Source organism: Poromitra crassiceps, assembly GCF_964638095.1.
Source record: "Poromitra crassiceps genome assembly, chromosome: 1".
NCBI classification, from domain to species: domain Eukaryota; kingdom Metazoa; phylum Chordata; class Actinopteri; order Beryciformes; family Melamphaidae; genus Poromitra; species Poromitra crassiceps.
Window position 1 is genome coordinate 91,865,253 of NC_139623.1, and position 14,676 is coordinate 91,879,928.

The window sequence follows — 14,676 nt, forward strand, 5'->3', positions numbered from 1 at the left end:
CTCTCTTTCCTTTCTCTCTGCCTCCACAGTGTCATTTGTGTTGACATAATGCAGGGAGGGTGGACTGAGGGGATGTAAGGTTAAGAAAATGTCTAATTTCTTCACCCAGGTAAACAACCACGTTTTTCCTAAAGCCAAGAGCTCTGAAGCATGTTCTGATTTAATTGCTGGATTGTATCGGTCGCATCAATAGCGGCGCAGGTTTATAGGCTTAAGTCTATGCTTTTATTGGACTATATTAGCGTCCTCTCATGTCTGCTCTGCTGGTTGTGGCTTAAGGCTGACATAAATTCTTTGGCTACAATATTGACTTGGTTTATTTTGCCTGTTTTGTGGCTTCATGATTAGTTTGCACTTTAACTTCTGTCGTCTGCTCTTTTCTCTTCCTTTTCTCCACCTGGCTGCCACACTGTTCTCCTCCACCCACTCCTTTTCTTTCCCTCCCCCTCTTTCCCTCCCCCTCTCCTCCCTCCTCCGCCCGCTCCTCTCCTCTCTCCCAGTCCTCGTGCGGCAGTGGATGTCTCGTCGCCTTTCCCTGAGGAGGTCGGAGGTTGGCCGGAGCTGGGAGGCGGGTCCTCGGCAGCAGCAGTGATGCGGGCTTCGGTGGCGGGCTGCAGGATGAGCGTAGGTGCGCTCCTCAACGGGCTGCTGGTCTCTGTGGTCGCCGCACTGCTTTGGAAGTATTCCGTGCTGAGCGATCATGCTGCCTCGCTGGAGGAAGAGCTGCACCTGACGCAGCAGTCCCAAGAGCTCTCCCGGGCCCGCATCGACTATCACGCCGCCCTACTGGCCCTCCAGGAGCATGGCACCCGCATGGTCTGCACTGGCAAGATGCACACCGACCGCATCTGCCGCTTCGACTACCTCTGCTACTGCTCCGAGGCGGAGGAGTTTGTGTTCTTCCACTCCAATTCCTCCGTCATGCTGCCTAACCTGGGGCCCAGGCGCTTCCAGCCGGCCCTGCTGGACCTGTCCTCCGTAGAGGATCACAACACGCAGTACTTCAACTTTTTAGAGCTCCCCGCTGCTGCTTTGAAGTTCATGCCCAAGCCTGTGTTCGTACCGGATGTCACGTTGATTCTAAACCGGTTTAATCCAGACAACCTAATGCACGTATTCCACGATGACCTGCTCCCAGCCTTCTATACTATGAAACAGTATTCAGATTTGGATGATGAGGCCCGTTTGGTCTTCATGGAGGGCTGGGGGGAAGGCCCACACTTTGACCTCTACAGACTTCTCAGCAGCAAGCAGCCGCTACTCAAAGAACAGCTTAGGAACTTTGGCAAGCTGATGTGTTTTACCAAGTCGTATGTCGGCTTGTCCAAGATGACCACCTGGTACCAGTATGGCTTTGTCCAGCCGCAGGGGCCCAAAGCTAACATCCTGGTCTCGGGGAATGAGATACGTCAGTTCGCCAAAGCCATGATGGAGAGGATGAACATCACCAGTGTGGAAGAGGCAGAGAAGGATGGAGGCAGCATTGAAGAGGAGAAGGAGAAAGAGAAGAAGGAAGAATACATTGTTGTGTTCAGTCGTTCAGCGACGAGGCTGATTCTGAACGAAGCAGAGCTAATCATGGCACTGGCCCAGGAGTTTCAGATGAGAGTGGTTACAGTGTCCCTGGAGGAACAAACTTTTGCCAGCATTGTCCAGGTGATCAGTGGGGCTTCCATGTTAGTCAGCATGCATGGAGCTCAGCTTGTCACCTCACTCTTCCTCCCCAGAGGAGCTGCTGTGGTGGAGCTGTTCCCCTATGCTGTGAATCCAGAACAGTACACCCCATACAAAACCCTTGCCTCCCTACCAGGCATGGACCTTCAATACGTGTCCTGGAGGAACACTATGGAGGAGGACACCATCACCCACCCAGACCGACCCTGGGAACAAGGAGGCATCGCTCATTTGGAAAAGGACGAGCAAGAGCGAATACTGGCCAGCAGGGACGTTCCCAGGCACCTGTGCTGCCGCAACCCGGAGTGGCTCTTCCGAATCTACCAAGACACTTTGGTGGACATCCCTTCTTTGGTGGAAGTCCTCAAAGAGGGCCTGAGGGCCAGGCCCAGCTTGAAGAGGGCCAGGCCGGCCAGCACGGTTCACCCGGGCCGGGTCAGAGAACCTCAATGCCACACCTCAGTCCAAGCCACCAACGAGGCAAAACTCACTGTTTCCTGGCAGATCCCATGGAACCTGAAGTACCTGAAGGTGAGAGAAGTGAAGTACGAGGTGTGGATCCAGGAGCAGGGTGAGAACACTTACATGCCTTATATCCTTCCCCAGCAGAACTACACTTTTTCAGAGAACATCAAGCCCTTCACCACTTACCTGGTCTGGGTCAGGTGTATCTTCAACAAGAACCTCCTGGGGCCCTTTGCAGACGTTCTTATGTGCAGGACCTAATAGTCCATTTGACGCTGTGCTGTTTCACACAAGCGGTTGACAAAGGCTTTCCAGACAATCGTATATTGGAACAGTAGATTACAGTTTGTCCAGTGGGGGTTGGTAAATGTGATTTCCCCTTTTTTTATGATGGGAGATTGGGCTGCTGATTTCTTGCACAGTGATGTTCCCATGCCCAGCACAGAAGAGGAGTACAGCGTGACTTACATATGGACAACACTGAATAAGACTTGAACCACAGGCACAGAACTGGATGGCAAAAGCCTTTTATGAATGCGTAAATGGAAGTTATATGACCTGTACCTATGAAAGGAAGAAAGTGCTAAATACCATGTCTCTATTCATGATAATAGAACTCAAATCAACAGATTTATTTATGTGCAAAGTAATATTATATAACGCGATTTTTTTAGTAGTCATCAACACACTGATCCCTTTTACAGTATGCAATGTAGCTTTTCTGTGGAGAAGTGAGCTTTTAGGATAACAAGGTTTTATATGGGGGTGTGTGTGTGTGTGTGTGTGTGTGTGTGTGTGTGTGTGTGTGTGTGTGTGTGTGTGTGTGTGTGTGTGCGTGTGCGTGTGCGTGTGTGCGTGTGTGTGTGTGTGGGGCATAGTTTAATTATGGATTATTTAATTAGAGTATTATTTGCAGGATCTTGCCAAAACCAAAGCAAATTTCAAAATGAAATCAGCCAGTGTTATCGCCAGTCATTCCTGCTGTAATACCTTCTCATATTATGGATCTCTTCTACTTCTAATGTTTGCTACAAACCATACAGTTTTAGCCTGTGTCTCACAAAATCTCAGAACTTTGAAAGGGAATGGAGCATTTTTAAGTGTGTCTCGCAAGATGTGTAATTTAATAATTTATGTAACATTTTGTGATGAAAGGTAGTGTTTCTTAGGTATGAGAGTTCTATGTATTCTAAATATAGCAAGCAAGACAAGTGTTTGTGTTACTCCAGTGCCCAACCTCAACTACGGTACTTTGCATTTGTTTTACTGCATACATACATTTGAATTCTTATTCACTAATTGGCACCAATTACAAATGTAATAATTCAAATTTTCTGCAGATCATATGAATCTGTTAAGCCAGGCTATAATTAGCCTAGACCAATTTATTTTCTTTGTTTCTTGTTTTAAAATAAATAAGACTACATTACTCTGAGTAGCATGTGAATGATGTCTCTGGCACATAAATAGAGCTAGCCAGCGTCTATCCTATTGTATTTGGAACTGAGCAGCAGTATGTTGCACTGGTGGACTCCACTCGAGTCCACTGCCTTGTGTTAATTAACATAAAACCTCCAGGATAATCACTCTTTACTTTCCTCAGAGGGGTTCTAGCTGCTGAGAACAAGTTTGTTGGCTGGATTTATTGTGAGCAACAAGAGAAATCCAACAGTGGTCGTTACAGTTGTTTGTGTGTCTTTTGCTAATGAACTGCTTGTTGCTAGACTGCACCATCTTGTTTTTGTAAGAAAGGGAAGCTAGAGGTGATGGCTAAGTACTGTAGCCTCTAATTGGTAGTAGAAATCTCAGCACCGCTGCTGGCCATTTAGGTTCCCTAATGGCTCATTTATACTCCATTTTCATACGAAAATAAATGCGTCCGTTTCAAACGATGTAATCGTCACTGCCCACATACTTCCATGCGTCTTTCACATTGGTATCATGTTAAGCAGTACATCCACCAGTGGGCAGTAGAGAGTCAAATGCATGAGTGTGTGTGTGGTTTTGCTGCGTTTCATGCGTATCCGTAAGCTTTCAGATGACGGACAGAAAACTCACAAAATGAACGCAGAGTACAGACAGAAGGCTCTGTCCATCTCCGTCTTTAACGTAGAGTATAATTGGGCCTTAAGGCTTAAGCGTAATTGCTACGTGGTGCCCCCTCCTCCCAAGAAAAACACAAATGCAATCTTTTTTAAACTGAAGAAATATATATTCATTATGTTACAAATCGAAAACCAGAACTATGAAACAACAGTATATCACGCTGTAGAACTAACTACTGTATATAAGGTAAAAAACCTTCTTAAGGGCCTGTGTCCACCTAGCGTCTTTTCATCAGCTCCGGCGTCTATTTTCAGTTGTTTCCAATGGGGGGAGAGCGTATGCGGGCGCACACGGACGTCTAGAGAAAGTGCACTGCGTCCGGCGTCTATTTTCACAGCGCTCTGGCATTTTTGTGCGCCCGACTCCCAGCGCTTCCAGCTGAAATTATTTTAGCTTTTCAGAAAGACGCTGGTGTTGGGTGCTCCTTTTCTGGCAACTAATCATATGAAAAAACTATCGCAACAGAGACAGAAAGGCTCAATTGTGGGAGCAGATTGGCTAGACACTTAATATTTCTGGTGAGTGTTGAGCTAAATCACTGTATGTGTGTTGTTTGCTAATGTTAGCTGTCAGCTATCAAGCTACTACCGCACTGAGCTAACGTTAGTTTCAGACTGCTTCCTTGTTATATTGTGCGCCGAGATCAGCGTTTCCCAGCGTACTTCCAGCGTTTAATGTCGGAAAAAGATGACAATAGGTGGACACAGGCCCTAACTCATTCTCCGCCACAGTTTTTCAGAAAAAGTCACTAGCCACCGCCAGGGTTTTTGATCATTTTCATTAATATTTTCTTCTATGACTACGTAAAGACTGAATACCCCAAAAGCAAGAAGAGAGCCTCGACTTTATTATGAAAAAATTATTGATTCTACCTTCATCCGTTCTTTAGTTATCGACACCTGAATGTAGGTCGTTTTCACCAAAAACAGCAATCTCTGACCAGAAAGCGGAGGAAATCGCATTTTTGTAAATTAAGTCATCTTCACGGCTCCTGACCCGAATAAATGCCTTTGATGGCGGATACTGGCAGTGTTATACTCAACTATGAACCCCATAATGATTTTGTTTCCCCTTCCGGTCAAACTCGCCCGTGGGCACAGCTTTTACCGTAACACCGGTGTGAGAAATATTCACCCCGCTATTGAGAGAGGGAAACCCGGGTCGCGCGTTCGTCTTGCGCGGGGGGATCACTGGTTGTCTGTGTAGGCTACTGTACTACTGCTGAAATTTACACGGCGTCAAGAGTTTAGGAACTGGATTACTATTTCCTGTTTACAAGTGACTTGTGGACGTGTTGCGTGCACTGCAGGTTGCGTGGTGCGTGGTGAAAACAAAATCCTTCACGTTTGAGTGACACGCTGGCCCCCCGCTGTAATGGTATCTAATCCCGTGTCCAGTTCAAAACAGGGGATGCCAAACTGGCATCATAGTTAATTTTAGAAGGTTGACCGTGGTATCATTCTTGCCTGGGATGATGCCTCTCTTGGTGCCTTACGCACAGCGCATGATGCCCATCTGCCTAGCGTCGGCGCTGAGAAATCTAGCAAAGAGATGGATTTTTGCCTACTGAATGGCACAAGTTGAAAGAACAGTACACTGCCACCAACATGTTGTGTTAACTCTGCCATTGTTCAGATGATGTCAATTTTTCATGCACTTGACCAGTCATCTAAACATTACAATGACCTTTCTGCTTCAGTTCTGTCTGCTGGCCAATTGGAGGATCCTTTACATTGTAGGTAAACATGAGCTTCTGCTGAAATCTTGTAAAATGGAATTTGCCAAATTTCCCTTTTTCAGTTGTTCACTTCACTGATAGATTTGTATTTACTATATTAAAGTTCTGAGATGCAGTTCTATTGTCCATGTATGTATGAGAGATTATTTATTTTGAACCACTGTTGTTCAGTGAGAAGAATGTGACGATTTAGATAAGTATGTGTTTGTATTGTTTGTTAGATTTATGTGTGCTCCTGTCCCACTTTAGAGGAGAAACTCTGTGCGTGTCAGAAGTGAGAGTCCATCAGTCTTTGTTTTCTACATGAGCCAAATAGTTGGAATTTCATTTTGAGTAATTGTGATTGAATAAAGAAGCTTATTTCTTATCTGCTGCATCTTGTTTCTGTATTTTTATGCCTCCGCTGGCGATAGCCCTGCCGGAGGCATTATGGATTCGGGTTGTCCGTCCATACGTACGTACGTCCAATGTCAAATTTGCCTCAAACATTGACTTGGACTCAAGAATGAACTGGTTAGATTTTGGTCGTTAAAGTTCAAGGTCACTGTGAGTGTGACCTCATGAAACGCCATTCCCAAGTTCGTTAACGTGATATCTCAGGAACGCCTTGACGGAATTTCTTCCAATTTGGCTCAAATGTTGACTTGGATGCAAGGATGAACTGATTAGATTTTGGTGATTAAAGGTCAAGGTCACTGTGGTTAAAGGTCAAGTTCAAGTGACTGTGACCTCACGAACGCCATTTTCAAGATTGTTAACGCGATATCTCTGGAACGCCTTGACTGAATTTCAGTGTTGGGCAAGTTACTTTTAAAATGTAATATTCTATTACTAGTTATTTACTTTACAATATTACTGTCTGTGTAGAGTAACTCATTACTTATTTCACTACTTTTGCATTACTTTCACCAAAATAGCAGTAGCAGAACGTCGCCGCCTCGCAACCATCCCAAAAAAAAAATTCAACCATCTTGAAGTCAGTGTAAACCGTCCAAAATTCTAAATGTTATCCTTTTCCTTTTGTTATTGTCATCTATAGTGGTTATTTGCATAAAAACACACAATTTGATTAGGAAATGATTGTGGGCTCTATCTTCCCCCTGGCCTTAAATTTGCATTTATGGCTTGGCCTAGCGCTATTAGTGGGCATGGTCAGGCGCATTCCCTAATTTCTCCTCAGCGCTAAAGCCGGCACTAACCATTTAACCATGCCTTTTTAAGCGTAGAATTATTCACAACTGTGGCCATTGGCGATCTGCAATAAACCAATCACATTTTCCCTTTCAAGCTCCGATTCCACGGAGTGATGCAGTCCGGTCAGAAAAGCCCGACCAAAGCTCTCTGAGCCCCCCCCTCCCTCTTTCATCCCCTTCTGTCTCCATATGCTCCTCAAACAAATCTCACCCCAGTTTAAATACAGCAACCATGTAAATGCGCTACACTATAGCAAGAGCAAATTGAGAACAATGTTCTAAACGCATTGGCTAGAAAAATATAGCCTATCCCTGGATGTCATGATGAGATTAGATTGGTGAAAGTTTGGACAGAATCATTGCATCATTTTCTATCGCTACCTTTTCTTCTCCCCCTCTGCATGGCAGATGAGGTAGGATGATGCAACAGCCTCTGAATGACGGGCTCAAAACTACAGTACGGAATAACAAAGTTTTTTTCTTCGGTCATTGTGCCTGCCTAGTGCCTACATATAAATTAGTGGACTTTCCCCCAAAATAGTGATAGTTCTGTCATTCTGTGGTGTAGCCTACATTTCAGATCTGATCCTTGCAGTGTGCTATAGGGGCAGAAATTGACGCACGAGAGAGAGGGAGTGAGAGAGAGAGTGAGATAGTGGCAGAAAGAGTGATTGAATAAGCCCGCTAACCGCAAAATTAACGCCAATTGGGAAGATTGCTTTAGGCTGGTATTTAAGGCCGAAACGCCCATTCTGGCCTATTCTGGCACTGCGCCACGCCTCTTCAGCGTAAAGCGCATTTCGCCGCGTAAAAAGATGATGCTATCTTCCCGAGTCACGGGTAGGCAGGCGCAAAGCGTGTTTTTTTGCGTTTAACGCCAGTTTAGCGCCTAAGGCCAGGGGAGAATTAGAGCCCTGTATCTTTATGCTTTGATTAAAAAGCATTAATTTGATTAATTAACTCAATTTGTAACTTATGTTACTTGACTAAAGTAACTAGTGTAATATTACTGAAATCCTATTGGTAATAAGTTATATTACAGAGTTACTGCTAAAAGTAATTTTGTAATGAGTTACCCGCAACACTGCTGAATTTCTTCAAATTTGCCTCAAACGTCCACTTGGACTCAAGGATGAACTGATTATATTTTGATGGTCAAAGGTCAAGGTCACTGTGACCTCACGAATGCCATTTTCAAGCTCGGTACGCCATATCTCAGTAACACCTTGACGGAATTTCTTCACATTTGGTTCAAAGTCAAAGTCTGGACAGATATGGATGTCGACTGCTCACTTGTTGGCGGAGGCATATATATGTAAGTAAGTAAATAAAACTTTATTTATATAGCACCCTTCTCAACACGGATGTACAGAGTGCTTAACAAAATTAAAACAACAGTTACAAAATATAAAAACAAGGGACATAAAAACAGAGCGAGTGAGGAATAAAACAAACGTTTGGTACATACTGTACATCAACAGATCAAATCACATAAAATCACGACATACCGAAAGCCTGTCTAAAAAGGAGAGTTTTTAGTTGCACTTTAAAAATCTCCACTGAGGCGGAGGCTCTCAGGCCCTGGGGAAGAGCATTCCAGAGCTTAGGGGCCACAGCCGCAAATGCACAGTCCCCCTTGGTTGTCAGCCTGGTTCGGGGCACTCCCAAGAGGCCTAGCTCAGAGGACCTCAGGGCCCGGTTGGATGTGTACGGGTGAATAAGATCATCTATATACGCGGGGGCTTGACCATGGACAGCTCTAAAAGTGAAAACCAGAATTTTAAAATGGATTCTAAGATGGACCGGGAGCCAATGTAGGGCGGAAAGGATCGGAGTGATATGGGACGTTTTTTTGGACCGAGTGAATAGTCTGGCTGCAGCATTTTGGACCTGTTGTAACCGGTTTATTGCTGTTTTGTTGAGGCAGGAAAAAAGGACGTTACAATAGTCAAGCCGAGAGGAAATAAAAGCATGGATAGCCATCTCCATCTCGGCGGTGGACAGGATGCCCCGGAGCTTGGCTATGTTCCTGAGGTGGAAAAAACAGGTACGAGTCAAGTGTTTAATGTGATTGTCGAGGAGCATAGACTGATCAAAAGTGACTCCAAGGTTTTTGATGTTGGTCCGAACATTCGCACTAAAAGGTTAGCTATCTTAGAGGCAATGTTTTCAGCCGCTAAGATCAAGATTTCTGTGGTGCGGCCGTTCTTGTTTTTATTGTAATTTCTTCCTCACCAAATTCTTTGCTTGTTTTTTCTCGCCAAATGTTGCCCGGGCCAATTGCCCCTGCTGTCCCGGTCGTTGCTCCACCCCCTCTGCCGATCTGGGGAGAGTTGTAGACTAGCACATGCTTCCTCGGACATGTGACACTTTTCATCACGTTATTCCCCCCCACCCGAAACAGACACCCCGACCGACCAGAGGAGGTGCTAGTGCAGCCACCACACATACCCTTACGGAGTGAGCCTCCCACCCCCAGACACAGCCAATAGACCCTTTTCACAGCCACCATTTTGTGTCTAAAAGGCAGGAAGTTTCACAGGTGCACCAAAACCTTAATTAGGATGTCCAACTTCCAGTCCATTTAGGTGTTACAGTGCTGGGGCCCTAATTAGTGAGTTGGTTGCACCTGCGTTTCCCCTGCCATTTAGACACAAAATGGCAGCTGTGAAAAGGGCTAATTGTGCCTGTATGGACACCTGACCAAGCCGGAAGTAACGGGGACTCGAACCTGGTAGGCAGGGAATCTACCGCTACACTACCCGGATGCCCTTGTTTCTGTAATATTAATCACAGTTTCCCTTCATAAATTCAGGTTATGGTTTAAAATGTTATACTGTAGATTCATCTATTAGGGATTTTGTTACATAAATCAAAGAAGGCTTGGAAGAGGTCTCATGAATGAATCCTATACCTTAGGATAATTGGGTGGCTCGGGGAAATGGGCGGAAAGTGGTGATTACCCTGAAGGTTTCCCAGAGGGCACAAGTTATTAAAAATGGATTGTAACTCATTATACAATTTTCTTTTAATGGTTTTAAAGCAAATGCATTCATGGGATATGCGCTGCGCTGGCTGAAAGCATCCTTGAGACAGAGCACAATTCTCAGTGGTTTTGACCTGAATGTAATATTCAGTGTATGGGAGTGCAGTTTGGGATAGTTTGGGATTTAGAATGAGGGGCTACATACACACTGCCATCATGTGAAATCAGTCTGTTGTATCTAAATGGATGAAAATGGCTATAGATGGTTTTCACCAGCTGCATCCCCACAGCACTTCCTTTTTCTCAGCTTCTTCTTCTGTGTTTTATGGCGGTTGGCATCCTTAAATGATGCATTACCGCCACCTGAATTGTATCAGCTTCACAGTGCTCACTATTTACAGTATCCACTTTATCAGCTGTTCAGGGGAAAACACTGACATTAGGCCTATGCATGCAATAACGTACTGATAGTCAGCTTACTCCGTAACATGTAGCTTTCATTAGCCTCTCAGGCTAGCTCCGGAACAGACAACAACGCTACTACCCAGCGTGTGCACGTCTTTCCGACAGGGGTGGTTGTTATGGCAACTATCATCAACAACAACAACAATTACTACTAACTACTACAAGACATAAAGACCGAAATAGGCTACATTGTTACTGTGTCTGCCGGAGACGCGGCCTAACGTTAACATTTAATATGAGCCGAATATCAGCCTGTGCTCAGCTGGCTACGTATACAGGAAGTAAACCGGATATTCAGGTGGGTTGCGACGGTTGTTATTGTTCAACAATTGTTGGCCCTCAATTATCAACTGATGATACCATACACATTCGAGCAACTGTGATGTCATTGATGATGTTATAAGTGATGTCACTTGAGCAACTGTATGTCATCGATGATGTCATAAGTGATGTTACTTTAGCAACTGATGTCATGTCACTTGAGCAACTGTGATGTCATCAATGATGTCATAAGTGATGTCACTTGAGGAGTTGTGATATCATCAGTCATAGATACCAGATAAGTAAGACCAGCATTAGCCATAAGAATTAGAAGAAGTAATACAACATAAAGGATGCCAACTGCCATAAAACACCACAGAAGAAGAGAAGTTGGAGCGCGTTTTTATCAGACTGTTTTACACTGAGTTGTTAGACTGTTAAGTACCAGCCAGCCAGATTGCCCCAATAAAGCCTTGAAGACATCTTTGTGGTTCTGATCGAGCACCTGCAGCGGGTTCCAATTTAAATAATCCAGCACATAGTACATTGACTATTAAGTTAAGTTAAGTTATCCTTTATTTATCCCCATGGGGAAATTCATCCTCTGCATTTGACCCATCTTCTACTAGGAACCTTCCTAGAACTAGGAGCAGTGGGCAGCTGCAGTGCAGCTGCATTACGCCAGTCTGAACATGCCATCTTAATAGGCCTAAAATGTTGGTATCGTATTTAATGACCAACTGGGTGTGAAAGTGAAACAGGCCCTGTAGGGAAATTGTCTTGTCTCTTGCCTCCCTCCAATGGGAGGTCAAAGGGCAGGCTACAGAACAGGGAGGGAGTCTGTGACTTGCTCAAGGACATTTGAGCAGTGCAGATGCTTGCTGATACAGGGCTTTAGTCCAGTGGAAGTGCAGTCTCTTGATAGCTCGAGGTCACATTGAATGAGATGGATGAGCTGTTCCCAGTGGCACTGCAATAGCAGGTTGATGCATGCAGTAACAGAGTACAGGAAGTCCCTTTTCCCACTCCTGTCCCCTGAAGTCAGTTTAGAACTTTAGAACATGTTATTCTTCACAAAAGCAAAAGTCTGCTCTACAATTTGAATGTAGCTCAGACACCCTTGTGATCACCATGATCATTCATTCATTCATTCTTTACTGTAACCTGCTTGTTCATAGTCTGGGGCATGGGAGGCAGGGAAACACATGCCAGTCCACATATATGCAGGCAAACATGCTCACATTCATAATTAAGGGCAATTTATAGTCTCTAACCCACCTGATCGGGAAGTGCCACCTTACCATGCTACCAATTTAGTTACATTCTTTCACAGTAGCCACTATCTTTCTACTCACACAAATACTGTACACATACATGTACTGTATAAAGTCATGCAGGGATCAATAAAAAGGTAGGTATTTATGGCCTTTTCCCCTTAAAAGACTATCTTCATATAGCTTACATCAGATTAATACTGCTACGGTAACCATGATGTATACCATGTATTTATGTCATAAAGATTCATAAAAAGGCCCGGGGTCATAAAGATTCATAAAAAGGTGGGGACAACAGTTGTTTAGGTGGTTTACTATGGCAAATGATTTGAATATTTTCTTCTTATTTTTTTCTAATATTTCCCCCCCGATTTTTTATAAAAAAAATTTAAATCCCCCATTAGTGCTCATTTTAAATTTATTTATCCTGGTTCCTGCTTCCTCCGAGACACGCTTCTTTTCACCTGACAGGGGAAGCTTCACCGGTAGGACATAGCACGTGGGATGATCACGCTATTCCAACGAGTTCCCCTCCCTTCGAACAGGTGCCCCGAACGACCAGAGGAGGCACCACTTCAGCGACCAGGATATTGCATGTTTTTGGTGAGGGGTTCCTATATGAAGGAAACCCCCAGGGGGCACGGGGAGAACATGCAAACTCCACACAGAAAGGCCCCTTTGACGACCCCACCCGGGCGGTGGACACTCGAGGACATGCGGATGGGCACGCACTCCTTCAGCCTTCGGTCCCAGGTGGGAATCAAACCCAGGTACCTTCTAGCTGTGAGGCGACAGCGCTTACCACTGCGCCACCGTGCCCCGATTTGAATAATTTCTATCTCAGGTTTGACTCACGGACTCACAATTTTTCTTCTGAACGTAATGTAACAATGTCATCAGCACTCTAACAATTGATGATGATGTCCCAAAAATAGACATTGACCCCATTTAAGTCACAGGATTGTTTAAAAAAACAAACACTAATGCCCTGATGGTGTCTCAGCTTTCCTTTTGAAGATACGTGCAGGGGAACTTACACCAGCTTGGGTCCCTGTCTTTCAAAGGTATGTTGAAACAGTCCGATCTTTGTGGAAAACAGCAATCAAGAAAATAATTCCCCAAGAAAATAATGACTATGGACCAGTAGCCCTGACCTCTAATTGTAATCAAGTGTCTGGAGAAACTGATGGTGTGGAAGCTGAAATCAAACATACATGGACAGTTAGATTATTATCTGTTTACCTATAAAGACAACAATGGCACTGATGATGCAATACTTACCATAACACACTATATCTTGCAACATCTTGAGAGCCCAGATTGCTGTTTGTAGACTTCAGCTCTGCCTTTGACACTGCAGCCACACATCCTTCAATCTGTAGTCACACATCCTTCACTCTGCAGCCACACATCCTTCACTCTGCAGCCACACATCCTTCACTCTGCAGTCACACATCCTTCACTCTGCAGTCACACATCCTTCACTCTGCAGCCCCACATCCTTCACTCTGCAGCCACACATCCTTCCCTCTGCAGCTACACATTCTTCACTCTGCAGTCACACATCCTTCACTCTGCAGTCACACATCCTTCCCTCTGCAGTCACACATCCTTCCCTCTGCAGTCACACATCCTTCACTCTGCAGTCACACATCCTTCACTCTGCAGCCACAGATCCTTCAATCTGCAGCCACAGATCCTTCAATCTGCAGCCACAGATCCTTCACTCTGCAGCCACACATCCTTCACTCTGCAGCCACACATCCTTCACTCTGCAGCCACACATCCTTCACTCTGCAGCCACACATCCTTCACTCTGCAGTCACACATCCTTCACTCTGCAGTCACACATCCTTCACTCTGCAGCCACACATCCTTCACTCTGCAGCCACACATCCTTCACTCTGCAGCCACACATCCTTCACTCTGCAGTCACACATCCTTCACTCTGCAGTCACACATCCTTCACTCTGCAGTCACACATCCTTCACTCTGCAGCCACACATCCTTCACTCTGCAGCCACACATCCTTCCCTCTGCAGCTACACATCCTTCACTCTGCAGTCACACATCCTTCACTCTGCAGTCACACATCCTTCCCTCTGCAGTCACACATCCTTCACTCTGCAGTCACACATCCTTCACTCTGCAGTCACACATCCTTCAATCTGCAGCCACATATCCTTCACTCTGCAGCCACACATCCTTCACTCTGCAGCCACACATCCTTCACTCTGCAGCCACACATCCTTCACTCTGCAGTCACACATCCTTCACTCTGCAGTCACACATCCTTCACTCTGCAGTCACACATCCTTCACTCTGCAGTCACACATCCTTCACTCTGCAGCCACACATCCTTCCCTCTGCAGCTACACATCCTTCTCAGTCAACTCAGACACATGTCTGTTAACCCATTATCATCAGGTGCTATCACTCATTTTGAACCAACAGGACCCAGCAGGTCAGAGTGAAGCAGACACTATCTGAGCCCAGAGTAAAGTAACACAGGTG

The 14,676-nt window shown here is 45.1% G+C and overlaps 1 protein-coding gene across 1 annotated transcript; it reads left to right on the plus strand.

Moving 5' to 3' along the window:
• Positions 1-585: 585 nt before the first annotated feature.
• On the plus strand, positions 586-2,400 carry pomgnt2 (protein O-linked mannose N-acetylglucosaminyltransferase 2 (beta 1,4-); the record flags this gene model as incomplete). The annotated part of the gene is made up of 1 exon (XM_083635010.1): positions 586-2,400. Exon 1 carries the CDS (start codon positions 592-594, stop codon positions 2,398-2,400), a length of 1,809 nt encoding a protein of 602 aa, XP_083491136.1. The 5' UTR covers positions 586-591.
• Positions 2,401-14,676: the final 12,276 nt, after the last annotated feature.